The 27,501-nt window shown below is 34.1% G+C and overlaps 1 protein-coding gene across 1 annotated transcript; it reads left to right on the forward strand.

Annotated features, from left to right (window-relative positions):
- Nucleotides 1-9,351: 9,351 nt before the first annotated feature.
- LOTGIDRAFT_160309 (hypothetical protein) lies at nt 9,352-27,188 on the forward strand (the record flags this gene model as incomplete). The annotated part of the gene is made up of 5 exons (XM_009055362.1): nt 9,352-9,364; nt 11,514-11,807; nt 13,528-13,529; nt 24,908-25,055; nt 26,848-27,188. The coding sequence occupies 5 exons, from the start codon at nt 9,352-9,354 to the stop codon at nt 27,186-27,188; spliced, it is 798 nt and encodes a 265-aa protein (XP_009053610.1).
- Nucleotides 27,189-27,501: the final 313 nt, after the last annotated feature.

A 27,501-nucleotide genomic window follows, 5' to 3' on the forward strand; every position in this document is an offset into this window, starting at 1 on the left:
GTCACCTTCTAGAAACACAAATAATCTGTTATCTGATTTAAAGAGAATGTCATTAGTAATAAAAGTGTATAAGAAATCTCTTCACTGACATTTTTCATGAAAGAAAATTCCATATTATTTAACTATATCTAGTCTAAAAAGCACCTGACTTTTAAGCACAATCCTTGGAATCATATAAGAACTACAGAAATGTCAAAACAACAATCAAGATTTTTCAACCCACAAATAAGAACAGACAAACAAAGATAATTACGTGCTCGACAACACCATATGAATAATTCTGCTTTATGTGTAATAATAAAAGGAAACAAGGATGTATTATTAATATGATTTACAGTTGTTTATAACATGTAATTGAATATTAATTGAAACGAGCATTGATTTTTTATTTGGGTTGAATTGCTATTGGACCATTTATTCTCGGGTAAAATCAATTAAATATGGTTTGAGTACATTAGCATGGAGGAGTGATGAATTGCGATATCGTGAGCACACGCACGAATTTACAGTCACGCATGGTTTAAGTATAGGTAGAGATAGGTATATTTTTCTCAATATTTTGGCTTAGGATGAAAAGATGTAAAACACATACACCGAGGACCCGCATACTTCGTGATGTAAACTCAGAAGTTAGATATCGGTGAAATGACGAAGGTGCCCTGATATAATATCTGTCATAATAAACATGCTGATCCCAACCAGGCCCCTAGCCAGACCTGACTTGGGGCAATGGTTTTAAGGTGTCATGGAATTGGTCGGTTGTCAAAATGTTTTCATTGGGGCAATTCATTTTTCAGGGTTTGCTCTTCCATTAGGTACAGGTCTAGACCCCGTTTCTCAAAATATCGTAAATTAACGTACAAGTTTAGTCGTTTAACGATTTGATAAAGTCAAAAATAACGTTTTTCTTCACTTAACGTGCAAGTTTTGAATTTTTGAGAAACGGAACCTGATCCTAACCATTATTGTAAAACAAGGCAGTTTTAAAACTGCACTATATTCCATTGATATGAGGAACCACGACGTCTTGGTCCACTTAGGTGCAGAACAACAGAACTTAAAAGTTATTTTATTTGACATAATCAATACCCTTTGCAATTAAATTTCCACTAGTTCGAAAAACAAAAGTATCGTACAGTAGAACATTTTTATTGGAATCGTAAATGCCACAGACATATTCAACATTTCAATTTTCACATTTTCCTTTTGAAATCATTTAATTATTGATGACAGTCTGAAGCTGACAAAAGACTTCTTGTTTGAGTTGGCGTTAAACCTATATAATTTGTATTGACATCTGATATGAGCCTGATTTTCACGACCCTTGTGTCTTCTTCTTCATAATTGTCTATATTTTAAAGATCTTCATCGTCAACGCGTACATCATTCATTATCATCATTGATATCGATGTCATACACGATTAACATCTACGATTAATCAATCATTCATTATCATCGTAACCATTATCGTCTTCAAAGTTATTGCTACTGGTGTATAACGTCATCATGAGCGCTCTAGAAAGGTCACCAAGACATCGTGAACCTCTGATCATCATCTGCAGCAGTGTAGTCATAATGGTCTGCAATAACACTTAAGTACACAGCATTCGTCATTATGATCATTAATATCAATATTATCATTATCGTCGTCATCATTATAATAATAACAGCAGCATCATCAAATTAGTTTTTTCATCATCCAGAACATTCTGTCATAGTCCCAACAATGACTAACATCATTCTCGTAACATCATCATCAACATCATAAAAATCCTTCAGCACCAATTGTACACGTTGTATTCATGCATTTGTACTATGAACGTGTGTTGAGCTATTTTGTATTATGTGTAATTTCTGGACAGGAACATTATATTTTCGTGATATGTTTCATTGACTTGTATTTCAGAAATAATTATTTAAAAATAAAGAATAATACTTAAGTCATGATTTTCATCACGGCAAACATAAACGAATTACTTTTCCACTTATAAGAGCGAAGAAATACAGATATATTCTGAATGAGAATTTAATGTATAGAAAAACACACGTGTGTAATTTTAATGAATTTAATGTATGTAGATGTTCGAGTTCCTCATGAAGTGATAATAGGCCATGTGTTGTTTAGTGATGTGTAGACCACACAATGGATAATATTCCCTAGAATTTACTATATATATAATTATATTCCATTATAACAGCATATCATTATCTAACGTTTACGTGCAACATCCTTTTACAGAGTCATTTTTCAATAAAGTTTCATTACATTACTATAATTATTAGTCATGATAATTTATATAGCTACTTCGTTTGCATTGTAATGCTACCTATTACCTGTTTGAGCAATTTGTATAGACACCGAAGGTGCTTCTACGCCCGATACCTATCAACTCAAACAACACGAACATGAATTATGTTAGTGTATAAGAGTTCTAGATATAAACTTGCTAACAATACTGAAACCCACATTAGCAATTCCACCCACATTATTGGTCTATAAATATTTCAATATACATTATTAGTTCAGAGATACCCGTGATGAACAAGGAAACAAACACAGATGTCATGCTAGGAAAACATTAATATTGAACTAGAAGTTATTTTAGTAAATCATTTTCGGTTTTCCTCAAGCTATGCCGCAAATGTAAATGGAACAATCCTAGAACAAAGATGATTCAGTAAAAAGTATCTATCAGGAAAAAAGATCGTTTATCTTGTAGATCACGTAACCCCAAAAAAAACAGTCCTGTGCTTGAAATCGACACATCTTTGAAAACATTGAATCGATAGGACGACAGCCTATCCAGCACCTCTTCCCCAACCCTTTTGCTGTTTTCCAATGAATGTTGTCCAGGTGGTTAATAATTTACATAGCTATCGATGGTCCTTCTCTCTTATTCAAATTAACATCAGAACATACAATTCAAACCGTGGCATTTACGAAACTAGATTGTTTTGTTTGCAAGTCAATTGAGTTTTTATTTTAAACGTTCTATGTATACCATTAATGCAACTTGGGAGCCATAAAAACTGATAACAAAGGGTTACATTAGTAGCTCTTAAAGGCTCTTTCGACCATAATTTGTAAAAGCTTTTTGTTTTATTGAGAGTGGAATATCGTTGATTGAAAAGCTATTTTGGTTTGTAGATAAATGTTTTGTAAATGTCGTGGTATTTAGTTCGAAATGACAATTACCAACAGTGGGGTAACAATTATCTTTATTAAGTTAGTAAATGATAACCTTATGAAACGTTGACATATTTTTTGTGGTTCAATCCAAAGCTCGTTTGTCATGTACTTGATGATTCTTTTAAAATGTTTTCAAACGTCTTAAATGACGAAGTGGAGTAAAAAAAACAAAACGGAAATGACTCTGGTAGGAGGTTAAAGAAAATCTTATTTGGTTCGTGGGAAATTCTAACTTTGAGCCAATAATTACTATTTCTATGACAGGAATTATATGCTTTATTATTTTTATGACAATTTATTTAAAAAACAAAATTATTGTTGACAACAGATCTCTCTGCTCTTGCAACTTACAGGGAAAAAAAACATATTTTATCAAGTAAATTGAAGGGAAACACAAAACATTGTCAATAATTTAATCAATGGCTTTTAGAAAGCTCTCTAGTTTGATTTAGTTTTCTTGAAAGTGTTTACTTATCGGTTAATTTGTCTCTTACTATTATAGATTGCAGGAATAGATGCCTTGTCAAGACAATACAATCAATGTTTCGATCGTAGATCCCTCGAGGAAAAAAAATGTATAATCTTCTACAGCTCGATTCCCCTTGTCTATCTGTTGATCGATTTTAAATATTCAAGAAGAGAATTTCTATTGACGTATACTCTTGTTTTCCCACTTAAATACCTTTTTTTCGCGAAAACAAGGTACATAATTTGCATAGAGGCAAAAATGGTTTAATCTTAAAGCGGATTTACGTCTTACTTTTCTGCTCTCAATTGAACAAACTAGTCGGTTTACGATGAGAGGACACCAGCACTGTCCTGGAACAGTTTTATGTATTGACCGAGATTTTCCCTTACAACTGATCCGACCTGCTTGTCTTCAACAGAGACTAGTTTTGATACTTGGTTGATAATTCATGAGCTATGGTTAAACATTTTATGCCCGAAATGCTTACAGTGAATTTCACATCTGAGGGGGTTCTTCTCCATAAAATGATGAACTTCGGTGAAAAAATACAACACTTTCCTGAAGATACAGAGCTTTTGTCCGGTATTTAATTTTTTTTTTTGATATAACAAGGCGGACTGACTTCCTTCTATAGAAAATATTCCTTTTAGAAATCATGAAAGACGTGAGTCTTACTAAAATTATTGAAATTATAGAATAAAACATGACCTTTTCTGATGGTCTATGTTAAAAAAAAAGAGGAAAACTTCATAACGCTAATACGTCTGAATATAAGTCTTAAAAATATTGACCAAAGACATACTATTTTCAAACAATTGTTTGGTATCAACATCATTAGGTCTAGCATTTTTTCTAAATTTCTGATGAGATAATGCTGTCTGAACAAATTTGAAACTCTTTCAAAAAGGATCAATACTGGTATTATTCAAATTTTCAGTATATATTTTGAACCAACGAGAAATTATATTGATATTTTTTTTTATTTATTGTGTGCTGTCAGAACTGGTGGTACCAGTGGTTTAGAAAAGAAATGCTGATTTAAAAAAGAATTGTTGATTTAAAAGAAAAACATTGTTGATTTAGAAAAGAATTGTTGATTTAAAAGAAAAACATTGTTGATTTAGAAAAGAATTTTTGATTTAAAAGAAAAACATTGTTGATCAGTTGTGCAAAAGAACACATTTTAAATAATACGAGAAGAAGGACGTGATTACACAGTTCACCCAGTGAGTAATATGGGGTTTCTTATTCTCGTGTTGGTTTTATTGCGAAATTTATTGAGAAAAACTGCACAGCTTCAGAGAAACTTGTAAAGTAACTACCATTGTCGTTTGTTGCGATATTCTGATATACCTATACTCATTTACAACAAAAAATGAATAAACTTAACATTCTCATATTACCAGACACAAAATATTATTTCGAAATAAGGTCGAAGGAGACGGAGGCAAATGCCTAACTCGTGAAACAACGTGTATTTTCTCAATTTTCAATCCACCCAGTCTCTTTGCCTAATTTTAATTTGGTTCGTGCTATGGCCTCAAAGTAAAGATACACATGATACCAGGTCGCAGCGCCCTGCACTCAAAAAATATTTAACGCATTATTATGTTGTCTGAGAAACCTTGAGCATGATCGGCGAGCTGTAAAATTTACACCAATCTTGACATTTCTGATTTTTTAAACCTAATCAACCCAATAAAATAGAACAACAAGAATTGAAGTATTATAGCTAATAAACAAGGAAAACAATTATTGATGCATATATTCCATTGTTTAGCAACAAGCTATCCATACTCTCAAATTTAAATAACATTCTAAATAACTCTCCAAATGAGGAGAAACCACAATTCCCTATAATTCTTACATAGAAGAAAATTCAATTGTTTGGAAAATTGAAAGCAAATTTGGTGTGTTTACGTTCTGCAGAATGTTCTTGTTGACGATACAGTGAGCTCAAGTTGCTCATACATTCAGATCATACCTGTACAATGAAAGAGTAACCTCTATTCGAAATATTACTGAAGTCAGCAAGATAAATATCCACAAACCCGTGACCACAGCGTGAGATTGCTTTAAATCAAATACATTTAATTGTTGGCAGCTTTTACTAAAACTTGTGACATTTGATTTCGAAAGAAGAAAATTGGTTTAATTAAAGAAAGGAAGAAAAAGGAAGAAATAACTTCAGTTTATTTTTGTCTGAACTATTCTTGCTTAATCATATCATTCACGCCACAAGTCATACGTGGACAAGAAACATACATTCCTGCTACTGGTATCAATCAAGTGATTGTTTCCCTGAGATTTTACATCTCAGGAAAGAATCAAAGCGATTCCTACAAGATACTGAAATTACCACAAGCTACCCGAATTTGAATCTGAAATGTGCCTCCACAGAAAATTAAGGCAGTGGTCTAGATCAAAGGACAATATGAAAGGGGTGGGGCAAAACCTAACATTTAATCATCTGGTAATGTAGAATATTTTGTAATGTATGTCACCGTCAGGCTAGAGAATGTCCACCACGCAACCAACCCCCCAAAACTCCATAACACAGTTCCAACAAATTAAAAATCAGATTATCCCTGAGGCATGAAACATTCTAATGTTGCAACTTGTTAATTCGTATATCATGGTTACTACTCACTACATATTTATAGTCATGTTTATAGCCTTTCGTGCCATTTCTGTCAGATTAAGTTGAAAAGGATTTATCGACGAATAAAAACTCTATAATCAGTGTCAAATGTGGTACATTTGAGTTAAAATGGTTTTATGTATTAATGGAATTGAAGTTTAATGTCGACATTAACCTGAAAGGAATCCATGGTTTTATAATAGGTGATATACACATAAAGGACAAGGACCTATATAGTGATACAAAAAGTACATAATATAGTGATATTGAAGAACAAGGTCAAATATAGTGATATAAAAAGACCGGATCAAATGTTATTTCGGCTCAACGTATAGTGATTTTAAGGAACAATATACGTGTACATATTAAGAGTTTAAGAGAACGAGAGAAAAGGACCAGATAGTAGTTTATCATGTTTCTCTACCTACACAGCTAAAAATGAACATCACCTATCAATTCTTGAGAATTATATTCGGCTTACGATTCTATAAAAGCGCATTGGAAGTTTTAAGCTTTTTCAGCCGTTCAATTTCTAGATAACGCAATCAATTTAAATGCCCCAGTATCGTGCAATAGAGCTATATCTCTTGTGATTGAATGCATCGATACATCAATATCAAAATATTAATAGAATCCTCCCTTCAAATCTGAAGTTGTTGACGTTCGAGAAGCAACCGGAAATAATTGAAATATCCAAAATGATAAAGAGATTTACTCTGCCATTCAAAATCATCATTGAAACCATTTTTAAGTATTGATTAATACGAATGGAAATCGTCTTCTAGGTATTTTCAAATCAGAACTTTGTCTCACCACGGGTGATCTACAGTCTACTATTGCTTGCTGGAAGATTTTTGCCCTAGGTTAATTAAAAGTTTTCATATAATTAAAAGAAAATACGAAGCAAGGGGAACCATTACTTTTCCAGATTACACCAACTTCATTTGAAAAACACGCAGTATGTTACAATGAATGTGCATTTCGTTGTTACTGTTCATCGTGCCATGTTTCGTGGGTAGGAAATAGAGCCTATAAATTGCATTGCTTCAATCTTGATTTGTGATCATGATAAATTTTAATGAAAGCTGATCCACTATTTAGCGGAATTTTCCTGAAACCTATTTCTAAACTCTCATTTCGACCTAGACCTGTTCATTTGATAGAATCAAACCCTTCCTTCCCCGGAATAAAATTGCAGTATACGCCCATATACTGTTATTATAGCAATTATAGAAGAGGTATATCTTCGTTATTGTCGGCATCTAAGACACTCTGACCTATACGATTCCAACAAATTGAAAACGGAATAATACTTTTTGCCCTTTCAAATATCAAATGTCAGACTTTGATCTTGGTTATCTACTTATAAGAAGCGATGTAAAAGACATATCCTAAAGATATCTTATATTTAATCCGACATTTCATAAAGGTTAATTAAAGGAATATTGCAGTCTGATATATTTGTTGAATCTAGAACTTGGGTTTCATTGCTGGACGGATACAAACTATCCAACTCAGAGACTTTGCTTTGGATGATGAACGCAGGTTGGCCTTCCTGCTTGAGGTTTAGGATTGCCAAATGATGGAGACACTGCAGAACTTAGAATGAAACTTTAGGAAAGGGTTTATCCTACTTCTGAGTTGGTAAGGCCTTTGTTGAAAATATATCTCGGTTATAAACGAATACAGTTACCTCAGGATTGTCTATATCTCCGGATACATAACTTATGGTACTATTGCATTTGTGGAGTATTCACGAATAACACGAGGTGTACACGAGAGATCTCTTGGAGAATCTAAAATTTTAGTGTATCAAAAATGTTATTAAATGTGAATAATTTTCGATAGGTTATTATCTCTCATTCCTACATGTATCCTGTCAGTTTCTGTTTCAGACATTTTATTATTTTAGCATTGTAGTATCAACTGAAGGTACTGCAGTGTCACCTTCTAGCATGGTCTGCCGCTGTAAATCGGTGAAATTTTTCTGATAATCAATATAATCACTTTTCTACAATAATTTCTACCTTTGTACAAAGCTTCCACAAACATGATTTTAACAATCCTTCAATAATCTAGCTTTGTACAGTAAGTACAAGTAAATAATTACTTCGTTATGATATCGCACTCCTTTAATGATGGGAATATAAATTACTATTTCATTGTTATATAGTGTTATATCTGACAAGTCAAACCTGACAACAAATCACTCGGATGTCAAATTAGTCCAACTTGATGATGAACAGATATGAAATTATTGATGGTTTTGTGTAAGAATTCTATTAATTGCATTCTAGTTATAAAATAGAATGGTGTTAGGTGATATAGTCTTGTGTCGACTTCAACTACGATCAAAGATCAAAACATTGGGGTAGACACCTGCATTGCATGAGTGGGGTGTATCTGCCGTTTAGTCGTCTGGACAAGAAACCGCTTCCTCGTGTTTTACATACTGGGCACGGTGAAGATTACTACAAATAGAGTAGGCTTCCATTTAATTCAAATTTAGTATTTCAGTTTCCTATGAAACGATAAGATCACTTTTGAAAGAGTTGGTCTTCAGACAAGATCATTGGATCACGCGAACATCTTTTTGTAGGCCAGTCGTGGTGATCCTTTTCGAGCGATTGGACATTCAGTGTCCTGGTTTCAAAGGTTCCTTCCACGAAGTACCACAGGCTTTCTGTAATAATGGCAATCTAAATTGTGGTTGGTTCGCAATCAGAATGATATCAATGCGATAATCGACTAGTATTGTCATTTAATCTCAGATTATCCTCTTAGTGTTATTAGAAGTAACAATGGTCATTCAGTTAATCAATTCGTATGGTCAGCTTTTGTTATACGTCTATGTGCGTATTGTCAAGGGGTTTTCCATTTACGGGATTCAATAGAGAATTACCAGATTGTGACTTTACAATTTTCAAGTCAAATGGTATTTGTGATGGTGGCAATCATAATCAGGAACCCGATTAGATCCTTGTCTTACTCGCCTGTTCTTTAAAAGAATATTTTTTTTTATGTTATAATACCATATTTGTCTATTGAAACATGTCCATCCGAGGTATTATGTATTTTTTTTCATTCATTCGTTATATTGCCTCCATGGACTGAATGTTAGACAGGACCATGTCCTTGTGCCTAATTCTGACCCATGTAAAATAAAGAGTCTATGTTTGTTCCCATGGACTGAATGTTAGACAGGACCATGTCCTTGTGTATTGGGCCCAATTCTGACCCATGTAAAATAAAGAGTCTATGTTTGTTCCCATGGACTGAATGTTAGACAGGACCATGTCCTTGTGTATTGGGCCCAATTCTGACCCATGTAAAATAAAGAGTCTATGTTTGCCTCCATGGACTGAATGTTAGACAGGACCATGTCCTTGTGTATTGGGCCTAATTCTGACCCATGTAAAACAAATAGTTTATTATTAAACAGCAAAAACGGCATGGATCTGCCATTGAAAAGGGTTAATGAGTTAATACATGTCATTATGGAGGCAAAATGAATGGCCCATTCAGTTCGACCAGACATTTAAGATTATGAATCGATTGCCATTAATAAAATGAGTCCAACTAAATGACTATAATCAGATACATGCAATTATGATCTAAAATACATCGAAGTTGTATACTATGGTAATATTAGACATAAGTTACTAATAGAAAACTAGATTATAGAAAAACTAATTAAATCGACCGACTGCAGTTGCTTTCACCATTAATGACATTATGTGTCTTCATTAGATAGACTGAAAACTGGTTTATTGACACTCACAGTTTGACGTTGACGTTGTTACATTGTGGTTAATTTAAGTGGGAAATCTTCAACTTTTCATAAAACTATCATTGCGAGCGTGTCCACGTCTATAACTTCTTGTGTTCTACGCCATACGTTTGACAAGCAATTTAAATGACAGTGAAAGTGGATGTCTAGTTTTCAATGCAGTTTTATTTACATATTATGATTAAGTGATATTCTTAGTGAATGTTGGTTTCTCTGCGGTGAGTATGAATGTGATTTTTAAACGATGTGCACTGAAGTACGTTTTCTTATATTACTTTTAGTAATTAGAAAGATTTATTGTGGTCCCCCCTTATTCCAACTTTATAACTTCTAAAACATATACCAAAGAATCATTGTCAGCTACGTGGATTATCCGAAAGGGTTGGTAAATCCAATCAGGTCTTCCTGCTTCGATATCATAGTTCATAAGAGAGGGATCCTGGGTCGGTGAAAGGGATCAAACCATATAACAGGACCAACTCCGATGTCGTCAGGGTAAGACGCAAGTGTTGAACTGAATTAGACACCGGGGACTCAGTGCAGTACCATCCATTGATTTTATTTCCATATTTTAAATGAATCTTTTAACAGTTTTAGCCTCGCTTGTCGGTGATAGTCATTCTGTACACCCATTCATATATTGGATAACCCTAGAATGATACCCAGCCAGACTGACTTGATTACTCGTCATTTTGTACTGAGGATTTGCCTCGTAGATTTTGTGTTCTTAACTGTACGTCGCGAAGTTGGTTATAATGTTACTTTGTAATTAACTGTGGGTTGCCTTGTTGATTTTGAAATTATTTTGTAATTAACTGTGGGTTGCCTTGTTGATTTTGAAATTATTTTGTAATTAACTGTGGGTTGCCTTGTTGATTTTGAAATTATTTTGTAATTAACTGTGGGTTGCTTCATTGATTTCATCGTATTTTAACTGTACGTTGCCTCGTTAATTTTGTCGATATATTTTGTACTTAACTGTGGGTTGCGATCTGGATAGGCAAAGGTCGGTTATTTCCTTGGGATGTAATAAACCCGGGGCTAAGTATAGTCTTTGACGTAACTGGAAATTGTCCTGGAGTAAAATGTGTTAAATGACCACATATTGTATTTCTTGTTGCTGCAGGGTATTGGGCGCCAATTTGAAGCGTTAATGCGATTAGATTTTGCGGTTAAATTGACCGGAATCTAGGTTAGCTTAGGTTTACATATTTGTAATGTCGTCGTTCTGTCACGATTGATTGTGTACTTCAATAGCTAAGATTGTTTAGAATTATTGATCTAGATTTAATCTATGATCCGTACTGGAATATAATAAAAGACAATGTTTTATTAGTATTAAAGATTGGCTATGGTGATATGAAGGACAAACATTAAATTCTTTTCTTATCTTCTTGTATGGTTTTATTATATTTTTTTCCAGATGTATTACCACCAAAGAATCTAACAGTGGTAGCCATAGGAACTACACGTGCTAGACTTATTTGGATTTACATTGGTTCTAAAAGTAAAGTGCGTCGATTTGAAGTAACTTATGAATGGTTATTGGCCCCGACGGGTAAATATAGTGTCACCTACGGTATTGATGTATATAGTAGACAGGTAACCCTCAAAGGGTTAATACCATTCCAATCCTACCAAGTCTTCATGGTGTCTATAGATCGTGAAGGTACTACTACCAATACCAGTAACCTCGTCGAGTTCACCACCAGAGGAGGTAAGCTCTACGCTTAGTTTCTTACTTTAAATATTTACTGTCATCTTTCCATTTTCCGCAAATCGATTTTTACAATAATTGTTAAGGGTTCAAACAGTATCTTATTTCCAACATATTATAGTCAGTGAAAAGCAATAATGATTACCTCTGGATCTTTAACCGTGAAAACAAAATTCACAATGATCATTGCCTTGATGGATTGTTTCGCTATTGAGCATCGTTTTGTTATCACCAACTACAGGCAATTTTCATGTGAAAAAAAAACAATTGTTTGGAAACTGAAAACACGGCTGCAATTCTAGAAATAGTCTAAGAGAGAAAACAAACACTCTCCTGTTACAAGGTTTACGTCTGAGGCTCCTGGCGACCACTTTGTCCCTGATTATCCGCACATATTTACAAGTCGCAAATAACCTACGGCCAACATTTGTTAAACATGAATAAACAAATGACGTCTTGTAACGATTCCAACGCTCTGATCTAATGCGCTACAGTCCGTCGTCGAAGAATATATCCTATTAAGATTGACAGACCAACTATGTCACAGAAAAAAATATATTTCCAAATGTCTATTGCCAATATAAAAAAATGTAATAGCGGAAAGACAAATTATGATAATGGCTTTATTGAATCTGTTGAATGATGATAGCATAGGGAGCAGCTCAAGGGTGTCTTCCTCGATATTTTAATGGGTAATATGAAATAGCTTTTTCGATTTTGTGTCATATTCGACCATCCATTATGTTATAACAATGAAATTGTCTCCGTGCTGATGGGTTTGAATGATTTGTGCCTTAAAGAATTTACCATTCTCTTAACAAATAAGACAGTCAGGATTTTAAAAGAATGCTAAATCTAATTCTCTGGGTTGTGAAATACTATTTTTAAAACAACATTTTTTCAGGGGCTTTTGAGTTAAGGATGCTCTTTTATTATGATTATATTATGTCATGGTAATAAATGGTTAGAATATTGGGTTTCGGTAAACGTATATCAATATTCTTCATGTAGTGATTTCTCCAAGGATACGAAAACCAAATCAAGCCCTCTTATTCAAGTTTGAAGTATGATTTCATTGATTTCCATAGAATTTCTGTATTATTAAATACCTACTTATTTCCTATATTAAATTTCGTTCGGCGTGCTTGGTTTTGCGGTCAGTTAGGTTATTACATTAAATATTTATGGTCTTCGAAGCTTTATCATTTATGCCTTTGGTAAAATACAGTATTTATAAAAAATATAAAGCTTTTAACAATAATAATACATCGATATTTCGAATTATACAATCATGAAATCCGATAAACAATTTGATAAAATAAGTAAATGATGTATCATAACAGTAATGAATTGTAAAATGATACGATAACCAAGTCGGATATACGAAAAATAAGTCCATTAAAAAAACCAGCGAATTATAAGTCCAATTAGTCACATTGTAAAAGTCCGATAACCAAATTCAGTTACCATGTATTGAAATTTACGAAAATGAAATCCGATAAATAAGTCCATTGAATAATATAGATCCATGATAAAGTCCAAAGAGAAAATCAATTGAATAATGAAGATACATAATTACGATTGGATATGGAAAAGTGTCACCTCACTGAATCAAATCAATTACCAAATGTTCATTAGCACCATGTTCATATTATCTCGACATCAGTTATTCATTGTGTTTAATGAAGTGTATACACTAATGATGTTTTTCCATATGTAGAGGTAAGGTAAAATAATGATGATTTTAATGATGATGTCAAATAGAATGATTGATATTCATAATGATCAATTTAATGATAAAGTTCTTAGATTCTAGATTTTAAAAGATTTATTATAACCTTGGCTTGCAATCTCAATAAGAGAATTGCGGCATTGCAAAAATTTCCAGAAATCAATACAATATTGTGTGTTATAAGAATATATAAGATAGTGGACCACAGCCATATATGCCCACCACGGCATGCGGATGGTAAAAACGAAACATCCATTTTAAGTTTCATCAAAATCGATTGAAAACTAAGAGAGTAATAGCATATTCAAGATTTTGGGGCAAGGGCAATAACTCTGCTTCGAACGGTCGAACATAGCTCAAATTCGAACTTGATCTTTGTTTGATGAATATGTATACACTTACCGAATTTCATTTGATTCCATCAAAAAATCTAGTTTTTAGAGCGTTTACAAGAAAATGTTGACGGACGGACGACATAATAGGCAAGTGTACATGTCCACAAAGTTTTATGCATTGAAGTCAGTTTGTTCATTATGCAGGGTAAAATTATGTTATGATAAATAGTTGTTAAATACAGATTTTAAATTTCCAGTTTTATTGTATCGTGTCGAATCTTGGCTTGCAATCGCAATGAAATGTTTTTAGTTTTGAACTGACTGCCCGATTATAATTCATATAAGTGGCATATTAAGCCCACATGACTTTATTGTGGACTAAGTCTATATTATATGACATTATTCAACTACAAATTATATGCATTATGTCGTAATATCACTACCATGTTGATAGCGCAATTATCCTATTAATACCGACTGTGTTTAAAGTGTCATTCAGCATTAGATCGAAGTTTGACGTTCTTATTATGCATCACGTGTAATGCTATTGCAGAAGATAGCTTCCGCGATAGGAGACAAATGCGGCAATGAAGAAATCGGATTAAAATTTGGCTTTTTATGAAATCAAATTGTGAATTTTTTTTTTTAATTTGGTTGGTACCGTTATCAACTCTAGCATCTGTTGAGCTAAGAAAATACTTATGTTATGACAATAACTAAAAAATCTTCAGCAACGCATCTCTATAATATTTGCTCAAAAATCGAGTTAATTGAATTAAGAGTACTTAGTTTCATTTTAATCGGATGAACACTTTGGAATTTATCACGAAAAAAAATGCTGCGTTTTCGTGTGGTTGGTTGTATAAATATAATTCGATTGATTTTGACAAGTGGTTTATTTTGTTAACTATAGTCCCATATCACGAAGGAACATGATGTTTAAGGAAATTGCTCTTTACGCCTTGACGAACATTGGAAATACATTGACTGTTATTGTCAATTTGCTATTCAGAGGAACTAGAATTTTTTCAACGATATTCACTGTCGATATTATATTTCATTAATTACAAATCGCTTGAATTGAAATGGAGTTTTTTTCTCCTCATAAATGGTTATGCTTCGAGGAGGAACCTTGATTACAAGAAGTATGGTATACGTTACTACATTAGTAAGAATAAATGGTTTTCTTGGATCCGAATATCGGTCGGCGTATGGATGGCTAAATACCTCATCTTCTAAACTGTAAATGATTATGGGATATTCGGCAAATGTGTTGGCTCATGAAAAGTTGCATAGTCCGGAATTTCTACAAAACTTTGCAGTCCAGCATTCTTGTATTTTAGAAATGATTTTTAGAATTTATTCCAATAACGCAAACAATGACGGAATAAAGGTATAAGGTATAAAGGTATAAAGGAATAAATAACATAACATCGTGTATGATTTATTAGTTTTGGTATGAAATACGAGATATACCATGAATCTTATTACTTATAAGCAATCTAAAGCTTGTATCTTAATTGGATAAAACTTGTATAAGCAGATATTTTTTAATCTTCTTGTTCTGTATCTGACTAAATTTCAGCGACTTCGACTTAAATTGTAAGCACTGATGGGGTATTCTATTATCGTGTTGATACTGCTAATGCTATCTGCAATCCACAACTTTCAATGCACACTCGACCATTTAAAAATTTAACAAGGGAGAGCATTAATGTTATGTTATATGTAAGTATTCTGGAAAAGTATTAATTAGATGTCCAATTAACCTAACTTTCAACTTCATAATGAGTCACTAATACGGGTCATTATCACTTTATACTGGTACATATCTTATCGTAAGTGTGCTATTAGCAGTGAACGTTAAGATAGGTCGACAGTATAAATACGATAAAGACAAGGCTGATGCAACTGTCATGACGCAGTCCCATGTCGTCTTCAGGCAAGCATATCAGCTTCAAAATCCGTACATTTTTTTTTTAGTTCTCTGAGTACTGGTAGAGAAGGATTGGTTGATTTCCTACAGGACTGCAGTGAAGATCTATCTCTGATGGCTTCAACGTGCTGGGTGCTCTTCTTCTGTCAATTGTCTTTGCCAATGCCCCGCACATTGCATTTCTTTCTTCAGTAAATCAAACAGGCATTCTTATAATAAAATGTGCAAATTTTATTTTTTGGTTCTTTTCGATAGATTTGGCGTGACCTAATATGGAGTCTTAAATCTTCATATATAGACCAAAGCTTGATTCAAGCTAACTGCATCATTTTGCAAAACAAATGTAGACGTCTAGTTAGACCATAATGATCATACAGATCTGATATAGAACGAGATATATTTGAAAGCTGCAGACTGGAACAGTTTTTTACTGTGCATCGTAGACCAATATTGTTATATACATTAGAGTGTAGTATCAATTCCCATATCAATTAACTAATATCATAGTTTTGTTCAAATAAATCAATTATAGAATTCTACATTAACTTATCAAATTATTGTTATATTGCTTGTAGATATTGGCTATCTATTATGTTCATCTTTATAGCTCTTAACGTATCGGGTCCTATTTTAATATCTTGTAGAATAGCCGTCTCTGTAATCCATAGCTTTCTTAGGGATCAAACATGTACAAGAAAATCAGGTATTCTATTATCTTGTTGATCATGAAGATTTCTCCGTAATCCAAAGTTTTCATCTAAAACGTGTGTGTTGTAAATGTAAGCAGATCAGGCTTTCTGTTATTTTGTTGATCATGACGGAAGTTCATGTAATGTAATTGATTAAACATGTACAAGCTTTCTGTTGATCTCGTTGAAGTTCTCAGAATGCACAATTTTCAGTTTTCGTTCCAGTGACTAAAATTTGTACACCGCATCGTATTCTCTTGTCGCGTTGATGTCAAAATCCTCAACGGTAGTTATTTGTAATCCAAATATTCTATTCTTACATTTGCGATTGAATACACTAGCATTATTTTATCTTCTTAATCATGCAACTTTTTATGTTCTTTTCTACTGCCTAAAATTTCTTATCTTGTTGATTGTGTCACTATTAGATATACAAACAGATGAGGAATTCTGTCATCTTGTTAATAATGATAATACAAATGTTCTCTGCAATCCTCAATTTACTCTCTTCCATTCTAATAACATAACACACAGAAAATGTCTACAGTCTTTTATATGATGATCAGGTCCTCCGAATTCCACAGATCATAACAACTCATGAAGTTGATCATCCGTCAATTCTTCTTTGAAGCAATTATGACAGCTGAACCAGCAAAGGTTGACCCAAAGAGACCATCTTATTACACTACCTAATCAAGGTCTGTAGAGTCCGCATTATTTGCTCATGCGTCTAAAGACCATTATTGAAAAGTTAACATCCACTTCAAAGCGTGATGAGGATAGTTTATCAGAGACACGTGTCTGCAGCATGAGATGTGTTCCAGTCAATTAAGACAATCCGCCTTCAGTCGCTCTGTATACATATTTTTATATATTCAATGAATCGTTAAGAGATTGCATTCCTTTGAGGTGGAAATTTATGTGAAGGCCATAATAAATGGATTTTCATCAACAAAAAATCTAGTTTTATGGGTTTTACTGTAAGATTAAATCTGTTAGTTTGGAACATGGAAAACAAATTACGCTAGAAAGGATTAATTGGATTTATCTGTATGGATTGTGTATAATCAGGTTGATGCTAGAATGGAATTATACAAGACTTACAGCTATATTCAAAGGAGGCTAAATCAATTTCAGTTAATATGGTGGATAGCCTGCAACTGCACAAGTAAGCCCCAGGGATGAATAACATATGGAGATTGAATAACAAACGTAAAATACGTATTATACCAAATGGAATTATTATTCAGTATCACAAACTTCAAATCTGACAAACTACAGCACAAGGTGATTAAAGTTTGCCAACCTACTTTCCTGCTCATTTGCTAAGACGTTGGGTAAACGTTATTTTCCTTTTCCTTAATCTGTTTGTTATCCTTGCATAGCAACTAGATCACACACCTTATGCCACAACGGGCTTTCATGATTGCTTTAGTTTATAATATGTAATACCGTAAACTATCATCAGCCAACAGGTGCGTAAAAGTATAAAGTAAATGCTAAAGAACCACCGCATGCTGGACATGGAACAGTCCAGGGCCATGGTACTACAGTTGGATAAAGTAAAATAGGCTAGATGAATTAATTCCATGCTATTTTTCTGTTGATCTTAATCTTGTTTTTCTTAATCTGCATAGCACCAAATATCTTATTTTGCTCCATTCGTACACCAGACACCTTATGCCGGAACCGGCCTTGATGATTGTCCGGAGTAGTAGCAGCGCGAAGTTCTTCCGAATTTATTTTTAAATCAAAATATTTTGAGTAAAGCGAAATGTCACTATATCAAAATATTGGTCCAATGGAATTAAGAAAATACCAGAATCCAGTACAGTGTAATCAGACCTGTATCCGAAACCTATTATAGAATTTTGATGTCATGGCACATCAGTCATCGACCCCTTTGACAGAGCAAGGCTAGAGATGGCCTCGGCTACCCTTTGAGTAAATGTGTTCCTTAACATGAATTTCTACTGCTGATCTGGATTGAATGAAAATGCCAACTAATTTTATGGTTTTTGTCAACTAGTCTGGAAATCTAGCCATTTATCATAAAAACAAATTTATTGTGTATTGAGATAATTAAGAAGACATAGAGATAAATTAAATCTTGATACGTCTTGAGACGGAATCCAATTTTCATCTTGCTAATTAAATTACCTCGACTAAGAATGGAAGTTTAATATCATGTCACCTGTGAATCGGCTTAATGATGATTTAGATGCGAATACACCGGGTACTCTTCCGAACACGAAAGTATGGTATACGGTAGAGAAGCCAAAAAGGGTCACGAAGAGAAAAAAGCACACGGTACGAGACACCAAAAATCACGGTGCTGCAAATTCAGATATTGCAAATATGGATTACTAAACACAATCGCATTTGTATTTGCTCTTCCGACTCCTGGAAGAGAGGTCATAATCACGTCTAAAATTCATGTTTGCATGTGGGTTCAGAACAGCATGGTTGTTGCTGTATTACAAAGCTGCCTAGGATTGTGGATAAAACTTTCAATTTATTAAAGAATTGAACTAGAGATTCGATAGAACTTTTATTGAACAAGATGTTCATAACTTAGAAAAGTTTTTGCTCTGAAAATAAATCACTCCATTTAACCATTAAAAGTACAAAGGAGAAAAGTTATGACGTCATTTTGTCACCTACTTTACAGACGAAACTATTAAATATGGCCGTTACGGAATCAGACTGAGACTAGAGTAAATATCTACAATAATGTCGTGTTAAATTTCACAGCCTTATGTTGTTCAAGACAAAAATGTCCCTTAAGGCGTAAAATGGCTAGTTAACTTCTTTCAAAATGGCGGTGCCACTGTTGCTTATTTAGTCTCACGAGATGTTATTCTATTAACACATTCAGACTGTACAAAGTTAATTACTTTGAGATGAAACCAAAGTCTTTATTAAATTTCTAAGGACATAAACAAAAGATATTTGATTTCAGTCTAATCTTAGGTCCTGGATAATACATGTTTATATATTAAAATTTTACTTTTTACGGTGTACTTACGTTATTGCTTAATGAGAGTCAACTTGGTTAATAATGATTAATTTTGATGTTTTTATTATGCAAAACAAGACAGTCTCTCCATTGGCGTAGCGTGGCTATTGTGGAAGGTTGAGACCTGATACATATGCTCCATCTATAGTAAGATGCTCCTGAAGAATATATTGCAGCTTCAACGGCATAATCGGGATTATACCTTTGAATTCCTTTCCGGTATTCAATGCACTTGATGCTGTTCGAAGGGTATAATAAAACTCATGTTCCATTAACATAGGACTTACAATATTCAATATCAGACCAATACATCACAGATCGAATGAATCAAATGACAATCCTTTAACGATCACCAGAATAGACGTGAATCGTTCAGACAGAACGTTTTCCACATGAAAGATCTTTCAATACGAAAACCAGTCAGTTAACAAATAAATTCCCGGATTCGCACCTTAATGTTCTTTTAGACATCTATCTCATTTCTTAAATGGAATAAAACTCTCAGAGCCTTTAATGAAACCACAATTAGACCACTTATACCACTTTTTCTAATAAGAAAAACAATACTATTAAAATTGCATATTCAATCCGTGGAATACATAAAATAAACATGAGCTGCAGAGATGAAAATGGTACTTAGATGTGACTAAAGAGGTAGGTCACGTGTGATACATACGGTTCATCACAAAAATACTGACGGTTGAAAATTGAATTAGTCTCCAAAAAAATGACGTAAAGTGCATGACTAAGAAGAGCGAGCATTTTTACACGAATTCATATGGATTACTTGCAAATTTCATGATGCCTTTGAAAATAGCCGGATGGTCAAATCTGTTTTTTTTTGGCAGATATTTATGTGCATTGCTGATCATGTGTCAGAAATAGACTAAAATAGACATTCGTAACTGACGTCAGAAATGGAGAAAAATTGCTGCAGGACAATATTCCGTCATCGGAAATAAAAAAATATATTCAGACTTCGCATATGAAATTTATTACTGCAAACGTCAATGATATCAGTTCGAATAAACCATGATTCCACTTATGACGTCACTTTCTACCAATATTCTGAGATGTCCATGAGATATGATCTGGTTCTCTTTCCGAAAGGTCAGAAAGGTATACATGGAAAGCCTGTGGCTGAAAATTGTTTATGTTTATCAAAAAGTTATTTTTGTCGAGAGACGAACGCATGTGCTTTCTTATGGCATATTTTATTATAGCATCATTAATTAGAGATTCTTATTATAGCTATCAAGTATCTTGAAAGGGCTTTTAAAATCTTAATTGCCATTTCCTCTTACCGTTCTGAAATTGTAAATACTAATTTGTATTTTAAGGAGGAATATTCAAGCGTAAATTTTACAAGGTAAACAAACGCGGGAGGTCCACTGAATATTTTCCTGACTCACACTAAAAGGTCACCCTCTGGGCAATTGTACGAGGATGATGGTAGGTAGGTAGATGACAAGTTAACGTTCGCTTCCAGCGGATGCTGATATCGCAAACTAGGTAGTGTAGTTGGTAGTTGGATTGGATCAAATTGGATGATTCGGTGTTGTTGGTTTGGTTGTTGATTTTTCGTTAGATCTGGTCGGGTCGAATTGCGAGGATGAAGCAAGACCAGGAGGCTGTTATAGAACTATCGAGATCTGTACCAGAGTCACTAAGCAAAATAACTTTTCCACTCACTGTCATATTCTGAATTTATTAGAATATTTTGCGCGGAAATGTTAATATGATTGGTATAGACGTACATGCCGTTTTACCCTAACGATATTTCGACTTTCACATGTACTTTACCAAGAAATACAGCTAACGTTTGTAAATTAAGAGAACCTTTTTAAAATTCAAATATCCTGCAAGTCAGTCTTTGTGGGAGCAAGGTTTCTCGAACACAATTAACTTTTCTCACATTTTATCACTAAATTCTGATGTAAAGCCAAATATTAGAATAATATATCTTTAAACTATACATCACGAGTAAAGCAATAAAGAATTTGGCGGATATTCAACCAGGTTATGAGTTTAATGCACACATAAAATTTATAATTTTTTTTATGTCATGTGTGGTTATATCTGTAACATGTTTAACATTGCTTTCTCTATACATACTGTGAAGTCTGGAATTCAACCCGATATGCTTTTGTAAATATTAGAAATTTACATCTACTTTTTTTGGTTTTATTGGTTGGATCAGGAGGACAACGTTAGGCGGTCGGCATTCAATTTTCAATTGTCGAGTATATTTACAGGTCACATGTGTCACTTGACAATTTTCAAACATTAGGAGCTTAAAAAGGCATATTTCCTTCCCAAACGATGAACAAAACCTATGTATTAAATATTCCCTAAGATGTTCCATTTCAATTTGTTGTTCGATAATTGCAATCATTAAGATTTGGTAAAAACAAGAAACAGCATGCTTCATGCTTATAATTTCCATTCTCTGACTTAACATACTAAACGACCTTCAGCGTTGGAGATGAGGTCCGCAACATTCATTCAATCAAAATACGATATAATTAACGTGTGTCTGGTATGTAACATTATTTTCCTTAATTGGCGTGAGCAATATGTGAGCGAGCCAGCTTTGGTGGCCTCCTGACTCCATACTTAAACAGAGATTAGAATGAATCAACAACAGAGAGAACCGAAAACCCCAGAACCAACCAAGAAACCCAAATGATTAGATACAGCGCACGCACTGCCATTTTCCTTTTTTCCCTCCTAACTCCTCTCCCATACAGACCAATCTGACTATATTTGACTTACTCCGAGTTGCCACACCAACCCCCCTGCCCCCGCCCCCTGTCTACAACCTTACATGTTACTAAGCATGCATATTGAACACCTGCTGAACTAAATATAGATATGATGAAATACATCAAAGACATCGACAGGATTTGTTGTTGTTGTTATAACAATGTTATAATAGAGATCGAGTTAAAAAGAGACAGTATGGGGGGAGACAGTATGGGGGGGGGGGGGGGTTACAAATATATATATATAAAGTGCGTCTGTAGGTGTCGTTGAGCGGTAAATAAGTTAATATCAACTGATTAACTAATAAAAACAGTCAAATGAAAGAAAATGAAATACAGATTGCTTTTCGAGGAACTGGAGTATTGAATTCATACGTCCTTCTTCTCAAAATGTTTTATCGTCCCCTTTTCCAAAAAAGGGGTAAATGGTACCAGCTACATGTTCCACTAAACACCACAGGATGTACTTGCAAAGTACCTTGAACATTTTCAATAATGATATTAACCCTTAATGTGGGCAAGGCTGCTACAGAGAAGTCGAAAAATACTCTTCCGAGTCTAAAGAGTTTGGGAACTCTGGCTTTCTAGCATTTGCCGAAGGGCTTTTAACCTACATAATGGAATATTTTTGTTGGCTCTTAACACAATTTAATATTAAAAAAGATTTTTTTTTGCTTTGTTAATTAAAGGTCAAATCAAGGCTTCTGTATATAATTGGTTTTATATTAAAGTAAACAGAACTTTGGTAATGCGTTTATTGATTTTTTTCAGATGACAATTAAAAAATTGTATTTCTTTATTTCTTAGATATTAAGTTGAACTTCATTAAATGGATGTCAATGAGGGATTCGTTAATGGGTCGATTAAATATCTGTCTAACGAAATCTGCTATTGTAACAAACATAGTAACTACTAACTATATGCCTAACGAAATCTGCTATTGTAACAAACATAGTTACCACTAACTATATGCCTAACGAAATCTGCTATTGTAACAAACATAGTTACCACTAACTAATTGCCTAACGAAATCTGCTATTGTGACAAACATAGTTACCACTAACTATATGCCTAACGAAATCTGCTATTGTAACATAGTTACCACTAACTAATTGCCTAACGAAATCTGCTATTGTAACAAACATAGTTACCACTAACTATATGCCTAACGAAATCTGCTATTGTAACATAGTTACCACTAACTAATTGCCTAACGAAATCTGCTATTGTGACAAACATAGTTACCACTAACTATATGCCTAACGAAATCTGCTATTGTAACAAACATAGTTACCACTAACTATATGCCTAACGAAATCTGCTATTGTAACATAGTTACCACTAACTATATGCCTAACGAAATCTGCTATTGTAACAAACATAGTTACCACTAACTAATTGCCTAACGAAATCTGCTATTGTGACAAACATAGTTACCACTAACTATATGCCTAACGAAATCTGCTATTGTAACATAGTTACCACTAACTATATGCCTAACGAAATCTGCTATTGTGACAAACATAGTTACCACTGACTATATGCCTAACGAAATCTGCTATTGTAACATAGTTACCACTAACTATATGCCTAACGAAATCTGCTATTGTGACAAACATAGTTACCACTAACTATATGCCTAACGAAATCTGCTATTGTAACAAACATAGTTACCACTAACTATATGTCTAACGAAATCTGCTATTGTAACAAACATAGTTACCACTAACTATATGTCTAACAAAATCTGCTATTGTAACATAGTTACCACTAACTATATGTCTAACGAAATCTGCTATTGTAACAAACATAGTTACCACTAACTATATGCCTAACGAAATCTGCTATTGTGACAAACATAGTTACCACTAACTATATGCCTAACGAAATCTGCTATTGTAACAAACATAGTTACCACTAACTATATGTCTAACGAAATCTGCTATTGTGACAAACATAGTTACCACTAACTATATGTCTAACGAAATCTGCTATTGTGACAAACATAGTTACCACTAACTATATGCCTAACGAAATCTGCTATTGTAACAAACATAGTTACCACTAAAGAGGTAATGGTTTAAAGCAAATTGAGTTATGATTATCTGTAGGTGTATGATAATGCACAATTCAAATGAGCGAAATATAATTATGAGCATAACCTTTTTTGATAGGAAGTAAAAACGACATAACCACCTGCTCAAGCGTTCTTTATGAAATATTTTTCCTGTTTCTCATCTTGAGTTAAGCCTTGAAATTTATTAAAATTTGTCGATTGCTGACACATCTGCGGCTAAGGGAAGTATTTGAAATTGTCCGTGTTTTCCAGTTAAACCCAATTATGATTTCTTTCGCCCCAGCTGTCAATGACAGTACAATCTAGAAAAAAACTAGCTAAGAATTGAGTTAGTTATAAGAACGGGGAGAAAGCTGCATGTTCTGCCGCGTGTATATTTTATAGAAACATAACAATACAGTCTCAAGTAATTAAAAAAAACTGAACAAATGTTTAAACTCAGTTAAAAACAATGTAAACAAGAAAAACCTGCGAACAAGGCCCTTGTTTGAAAGACTTACATTTACAAACAACAAGCTTGACATTTTAATTTTAACAATTTATTCAGATGAATAATGAAAGTTTTGTACTGATGGTATTAAGAGATTACAATGTTGATAAGAATGTACAGAGTAAAGACGGTTTCCAAGCCAAGTATAATAGATTCATTGTGACACTACTTTATGCTAACCAGAGTCAATACTTTGTCAAGGCCGGTAACTCGGTAACCGGTTGTAAAATCAACTTCACTGGAAGGCCAAAAAAGTTACCTATGCCACGGACTTCGTTTGAGTATCTTGTAAGACACATAATTGTGCACCATATCGCTTGGAAGTATGTCATTCTACTAATTGTAGAGATATACAAGTTTGTATGCATGTTATTGCTTATTATTATTCGATGTACAGGAAATTATTGACTTTGGGTGTCAGTGTTCGTTACGACTTGAAGTAACCTACAACAGTTAGCACTTATATTATTCTCGTTTGATAAGGTCTGCACATTACATTGAAGTTCTTTCATAGACAATATGGTATTGTTTACATTGCAGCTATATTTTATTATGTCAATTGATTTTATCCGTAACTATGTTACCCTTAGTAGACCATTTGTGTGGTTTGTTGAGAAGCTCTTGTTTGAATATAGGGCTATTTCTGGTATCTAGTGATCTGGTCCAACATATGGCACCAACAGATCCAGAGCCAAGCACCTGCTCGCTTACAAAGTCACAGGTTCGATACAGAGCAAATCACATGCTCGCTTATAAAGTCACAGGCTCGATCTCGAGCCAAGCACTTGTTCGCTTACAAAGTCCCAAGTTCGATCCAGAACCAAGCACCTGCTCGCTTACAAAGTCACAGGTTCGATCCAGAGCCAATCACATGCTCGCTTATAAAGTCACAGGCTCGATCTCGAGCCAAGCACTTGTTCGCTTACAAAGTCCCAAGTTCGATCCAGAACCAAGCACCTGCTCGCTTACAAAGTCACAGGTTCGATCCAGAGCCAATCACATGCTCGCTTATAAAGTCACAGGCTCGATCTCGAGCCAAGCACTTGTTCGCTTACAAAGTCCCAAGTTCGATCCAGAACCAAGCACCTGCTCGCTTACAAAGTCACAGGTTCGATCCAGAGCCAATCACATGCTCGCTTATAAAGTCACAGGCTCGATCTCGAGCCAAGCACTTGTTCGCTTACAAAGTCCCAAGTTCGATCCAGAACCAAGCACCTGCTCGCTTACAAAGTCACAGGTTCGATCCAGAGCCAATCACATGCTCGCTTATAAAGTCACAGACTCGGCCCACAGCCAATCATAAAGTGAATCGAATCTTTGAGCATCTTCCAGTCTCACCTTGCTCTGAGATATTGTATTAAAATTGAAGATACTTATACTATTACAAATCAAATCGTCAAGTCTGAATTTCATACACCAGAAATGGTTAAGTCCTATCGAAAATAAATATAGATTGCCAATCACCGCGTACAATATAATCAGAAAATGTCTATCGCCGTGATTTAGTTAGCTGAACGTGATGTATACTTTTCATTATAAATGTATTCCAATTGCCATGTCCTTGTCTGGGGCATCTGTGCTCGTTGTATAATTCGACTAATTATATTACCAATTTAACACACGATAGACTGAATCGTATAATGATATACCTAGTGTTTAATACAAAATATCAAATGAAAAATCGAAGGTATAACTCGACCTGTGCCTGACGCGATAGACTGAACCGTATAATAATGTAGATCGTGTATAATACAAAATATCAAATGGAAAATTCTAAGTTATAACTCAACTTGTACACTCAGACATCCAAGTTATTTCCATTCATATTGATAGTAAACATAAATCAAACTTCCGCATACAGTAAAATTCGGTTGTCATGCCATTAATGAAAGAATAATAAATAGGGCATAACATTCTAAAGATGGGTTAAGTACTCTTATTTCAAGCTAATTGCATATTGATTGTCTATTCAAGTAATGTTTGTTTTCTATTTGCAGATGATCGAGCGTACGTTCCAATTAAGCATACCCTCCACATAGAGGAAGTAATAATAATATCGTTAATTGTTATATTCTGGTTTGTGACGGTGGTTGTATTCTGGCGACGGTGGGACTCCATCCGAATTCTTCAACCAATGGAGCCACGCTTTAAACACAACCCGAAAAATTTGGACACTATCAAAGTAGTGAAGAGAGCTCAGGATAGCGTTATATACAAAACATACAGTCGGAAGTTATCACTGACTATGGTAGCCCGCGAAAAGCACCGTTTGCAGCGAATGCACACGGCACCAGTTTTACCCACAATCCACATGGAGGATGTGACGACTGAAATGTGACCATATCATTCATCAACATTGTACAGTTATAATTTTAACTTCAAAAGAGTGCCTCTAGAAAACAATGTACAAAATATAGATTTAAAAATATTGTGTTACAGAAGGACGTGAATGGTGCTTGTCTTTCTCATTGGTTTCCTAAGTCCGTCCGTCTTCTTTCCTTATTCATGAATATATGTGTATTGGATATTTCCTATCATTGTACAATTGTGATGTCGCTGTGTGGTAATTTAACGAATAAGGTATATAAATCATGCTCACGGTTGTATAATGGTTTGTTAGTGGTAAAACAGATATAATGAATTGTATCAGG

The sequence above is a fragment of the Lottia gigantea genome, assembly GCF_000327385.1.
Source record: "Lottia gigantea unplaced genomic scaffold LOTGIsca_24, whole genome shotgun sequence".
Lineage (NCBI taxonomy): Eukaryota > Metazoa > Mollusca > Gastropoda > Lottiidae > Lottia > Lottia gigantea.